Source organism: Bison bison, unplaced genomic scaffold (genome assembly GCF_000754665.1).
Source record: "Bison bison bison isolate TAMUID 2011002044 unplaced genomic scaffold, Bison_UMD1.0 scf7180017864466, whole genome shotgun sequence".
Taxonomy (NCBI): Eukaryota; Metazoa; Chordata; class Mammalia; order Artiodactyla; family Bovidae; genus Bison; species Bison bison.
This window is the reverse complement of record NW_011495027.1, coordinates 12612864-12617900: the sequence shown is the minus strand read 5'-3', so window position 1 is coordinate 12617900 and position 5037 is coordinate 12612864. Positions and strand designations below refer to the sequence as shown.

Below are 5037 nucleotides of genomic sequence, written 5' to 3'. Positions count from 1 at the left end.
ATTTGCATATCTGTTTCCACTTTGGGGGTTTTTAAGCTTATGAATTTATTGAAAATGAAAGTGTTAGCCACTCAGTCCTGTCTGACTCTGTGACCTATGGACTGTAGCCCACCAGGCTCCTCTGTCCATGGGATTTCCTAGGCAAAAATACTTCTCCCAACCCAGGGATCAAACCTGGGTCTCCTGTATTGCAGGCAGATTCTTTACCATCAGAGTCACCAGGGAACTTCAGTGAATTTATAGATACTATTTTACTTTTCTTCTGAACCAGAATTCAAGATTACATATAGGCATTTCAGTGTAGTGATTAAGATCATGGGTTTGAAATCAGACAGATCTGGGCCGAGTCCCAGCTCTGCCACCTCCACTAGATGTGTAACCTTGGTCAAGGCTCAGACCTCTCTAGGCCTCAGTTTCCTCTCATACAAATGGTGACAGGATTCTGATGAGGTTTAAAGAGTTAACAATAAGCACAATGCCTGGCGCATGTGGGTCATAAGAAGTCTGGAAGTTACACAGTGGTGGCTAGTTAAGCACCCCCAAGCATTCAGGAATTAGTAACCTTTGGGTAATGAAATTATGGAAACCTCAATTTATACACCAGAAACATGATGTTAATGGATGATCAAAGAGCTTCTTTCAACCTTCCAAGGTTGGGAGGCAGCCATTGTAAATGACAGGGGTAAATAACAGGCCACTAACTACTATTGCCTAGAGCAACAGAGAGTATTAACTCATTCAAAGAGAAGGCTGACTCCTAAAAGGACTCTTCAAGCTAAAATAGCAAAAGGGAAGTTAAACCATCAGGAGTGGAGAAGTGGCTGCTTCCAGAAAGACCCAGAAAAGGCAGGATCCGGCGCAAAGCCTTGACCTGCCTGCAACCCAGCAAGCCTGTTCCTAGGAGGAGCTGGGTCCACCGGCTCAGTGCCCTCTGGCGCTAACATGATGGACACACCCTCCTTCCCCTCCTCAGTAGGCTCTGACCTGGCTTGCCTGCAGGAAGAGGCGCTACAGAATGTCCACACTTGCTGGACATGCATTTCTGGCACTTTCCATGGCCAGTTCACAAAGTGGCAATGTGCTCTGCACATCCATCTTCAGGCAGAGCTGAGGAGCAGACCCTGGAACATCATCAATGTTTAAGGCAACCTCCACCTAGTGAGGCCTCTAGGCAGGATCAGCTGGCCTTTTCCCAGTCTTACTACCCCTCCCCCACTTGAACTTGAAACACTGACAATATCTACAAAGAAAAGATATGAAGTGAAGTTTTTCATTGTACAGCACACATAAGTGCTAGAAATTTTGGTATAAATAGTCACTGAAGAAAAATTAATGAAAAATTACCAAAGGCGAGGATACAGAGGCCGAGGACTGTGTCTCTTCCTGACATTATTCCACTTAGAATTCGATGGAAGGAGTCCACATCATTGATCAGAACAGATGCAAACAGAGAATAACACTCAGGAGTTTGAGGGATGCATCGATTAAACAAGGGAAAAGACTTGCTAAAAAGAAAAGATAGAATAAGTGGCAAAGATGTTGATTTCATTTATCTTAAAAAAGATACTTATTTAAAATTCTAAGCAACCAAAATGTATAAGATCTAAAGTAATAAAAAGAAGGTTAAAGCCCTGTTTGCAATGTACACCTTACAAAGCCAAGCATCTGTGCTGTCAGTGTTTAGCTAATGCCTGGCTGGGAAACTGATTATAGGGACCCACAGACACCCAAAACCTAAACTCGGGGAGTGACATTGCTGAGTCTCATATCTTGGCCCTTCCTGGATAACAACAACCAACTCCAACACAAGAATCACATTTCTTTAGGGAACTTTTACAGCTAAAGACTGGCTCAGTCAGAAGGTGTACTAATGAAACCACAAGCTTTATTTCTATCCTCTTTATGAAGACATATAAAGCTTGAGAGTTTTGTTATGAACAGAATGAGTGCTTTAGAAATGAGTGATAAATATATGAGTGAAACTGTGGGTGGTACCTGTCTTAGGTAGATGAGAAAGCTGACCTCTTTTAGAGCCCTTCCTGAAATGGAAAAATGCCCAGGAATGTTCCTCCTAATGAATTTAATGTACCCACAAATACCTTCACAGCATCGCGCTCTTCTTTCCTTCTGTGGGCCCCAAAGAGTGGAAATAATCCCAACCCATGAAGTCCCTAATTATCTGACAAATTGCTAAAGTATTAGGCAGTTACCGAATATTTTGTGAAATGTGTGAAGATGAAGCAAGGGGAACTGTTGGGGGCCAGAGTGAGGTACTCCGCCCGTGACAAAGGTCATGAGGAAGGAGGCTCGACATACGCAAAGGCGGGATCGAGCCTCAGGAGTCCCCCTGGAACTCCTCGAGCATCTACCCCCATTACCAGAGCCTGCCTATTTTACTACTTTGTACTCTCACCTACATCTCTGACTTTAAGGGGGGCTGTACCCCACGACCTCTTTCGGAGAAGGAGTTAACCTAGAGCTCCAGTTAATAATAATTCCTGGGCGTGATAAGAGTGTTTTAACCTACAAACTCCTCTGAAGGTTCTCTGGCCTGCCTGACAGGCTTGTCCGGCCACATGTGATTGCTCACAGCCTCCCAACCATGAGAGGCATGAGATGCTCTAAACCTTCTAAAAACAGGTTCCTTAGAAAAGTTAGAAAACTATTAGTATAAGTATAATGGGCTGATTAGAAATTGTATTGGTGAAGGGTTTTTCATTTGTTGAGCCAATGTTTGTTGCTACGTCTCCACATCCCCTGCCCTTACACACATTAATGAATATATAGAAGAAATAAGTATTAACCTTTGATATTAATCACGTTAGACCTTAGGCTAAGTAAATTCTTTCCTTAACTAAAACCCACTACACCCTCACCCTGTAGGAATGTAACTTTATTTGGGTGGTATCTGTTTTAAGAATAATCACCCCTGGAGAAATAAGTGTCCTGGTTGACTGACTGTTGTCACAAGGAGAGGGTCATAAATTGTCAGCAGGCCCCCCTGGCCAGAAGATGATGTAACACCCCTAAGACCTCTGTATATATTTGTATGAAGCACCTGACTTTGATAAAAGTCAGGACTGCTGACCCCACGTGACTTTTGCATAACATCTCAGTGTATAAAAGTAGACCATGGAAAATAAAGAATTGGGATCAGTTTCTCGAAATACTGGTCTCCCCATGTCTCTCTCTCTTTCACTCTGGCTGAGTCTCCATCTGGAGCGCGGAACCCACCATGCTTACTAATTATGCCTGGGCTTCTAAGATCCGACCGGGGAGGCCTCAGTGTCTCCTCTCCTTCGGGAGAACGGAAGGACGCCTGCGGCCTACGTAAGTGGTGCAAACTTCTTGTCTTGAAGTTTTTTTGGTCTCCCGTGTAAACCAAGCTACTCAGCCTCTTTTCTCCACTGAATTTTCCTACTGAGCTATCCTTCTTCTATTACTCTTTATATCTTTGATAAAATATTTAAATAAATAGGTCGCCGACGCCGTCCCCACTTCGAATACCCTGGATCAGCCGGGGCAGGACCCCGGCAGGGAACCCAAATGCAAATGACATTACAGCATTATGAAGGAAAAATGGCTTCGAAACACCCAATGAATCTCAACATAGAACATACAGAAGGATCTTTCTCAGGAGGCACAAGAGTAGAAAAACAGTTCCTGAGTCATCAAATATTGATTCAAGAGTAATACAACCAAGCCATTTTTTTAAATTAAAAATTTTACAGATGTGATACATTGACATGGCTCAGATTCCAGAAGTATATCAGAATAAACCATAAGAAATTGCTCTTTCTTCTCCTTGAGCCACTGAAGTACATTTGTCCACAGGCCATTAGGTTTTAGTTTCTTGTACATCACCATAGAGATATTTGTTAGCATATATGAACATAACAGGAAATTTAAATAGCAGTCTGCAGCTGAGTGTCAAAAATAGTAAAAATTACATCCCTAAATGAGATACCAGACCCCACCAAGCTGGGATTTTCAAAAAAGAGGTAGGAAAAAAAACCATTACTCTCATAAATCTTTTACCTACACATTATAAGGGGCTTTCCTGGTGGCTCAGTGGTAAAGAATCTGCCTGCCAAGGCAGGGGACTCAGGTTTGATCCCTGGGTCAGGAAAATCTCCTAGAGAAGGAAACTGCAACCAACTCCAGTATTCTTGGCTGAAGAATTCCATGGTCAGTGGAGCCTGGCAAGCTACAGTCCATGGGGTCGCAAAAGAGTTAGACACGACTCAATGACTAAACAATAACAACACATTATAAGAGTATTTGAGGCTGGAGAACAGTAAAGCATTTTAAAATAGAAACTTTCATTCTGGAATATCTTTAGCATTACTGAAAAATCACAAAAAAGGTACAGAGAGCTCCCACATACCTTCCCTCACCTCCACCTTATGTAACATCAGACATAACCACAGTACATTTGTGAAAATTAAGAAATCAACGCTGGTACTACATTATTTACTAAACCACAGCCTTTATTTGGATCACCATTTTCCACCAATTACTTTTTCTGTTCCAGCATCAGATCAGATCAGTCGCTCAGTCATGTTCGACTCTTTGCGACCCCATGAATCGAAGCACGCCAGGCCTCCCTGTCCATTACCGACTCCCAGAGTTCACCCAGACTCACGTCCATCGAGTCAGTGATGCCACCCAGCCATCTCATCCTCTGTCGTCCCCTTCTCCTCTTGCCCCCAATCCCTCCCAGCATCAGAGTCTTTTCCAATGAGTCAACTCTTTGCATGAGGTGGCCAAAGTACTGGAGTTTCAGCTTTAGCAGCATTCCTTCCAAAGAAATCCCAGGGCTGATCTCCTTCAGAATGGACTGGTTGGATCTCCTTGCAGTCCAAGGGACTCTCAAGAGTCTTCTCCAACACCACAGTTCAAAAGCATCAATTCTTCGGTGCTCAGCCTTCTTCCCAGTCCAACTCTCACATCCATACATGACCTACAGGAAAAACCATAGCCTTGACTAGACGGACCTTTGTTGGCAAAGTAATGTCTCTGCTTTTGAATATGCTA

General features: G+C 43.2%; 1 protein-coding gene across 5 annotated transcripts in view; it reads right to left on the bottom strand.

The window, feature by feature from the left end:
• SLC44A3 (solute carrier family 44, member 3) overlaps positions 1–5037 on the bottom strand; it is an 87002-nt gene that overhangs the window by 58340 nt on the left and 23625 nt on the right. For all 5 annotated transcript variants that reach the window (XM_010860484.1, XM_010860485.1, XM_010860486.1 and 2 more), the window contains one exon: positions 1345–1505. In XM_010860484.1, coding sequence (XP_010858786.1) covers positions 1345–1505 — 161 coding nt within the window. The remainder of the gene's footprint in view (positions 1–1344; positions 1506–5037) is intronic.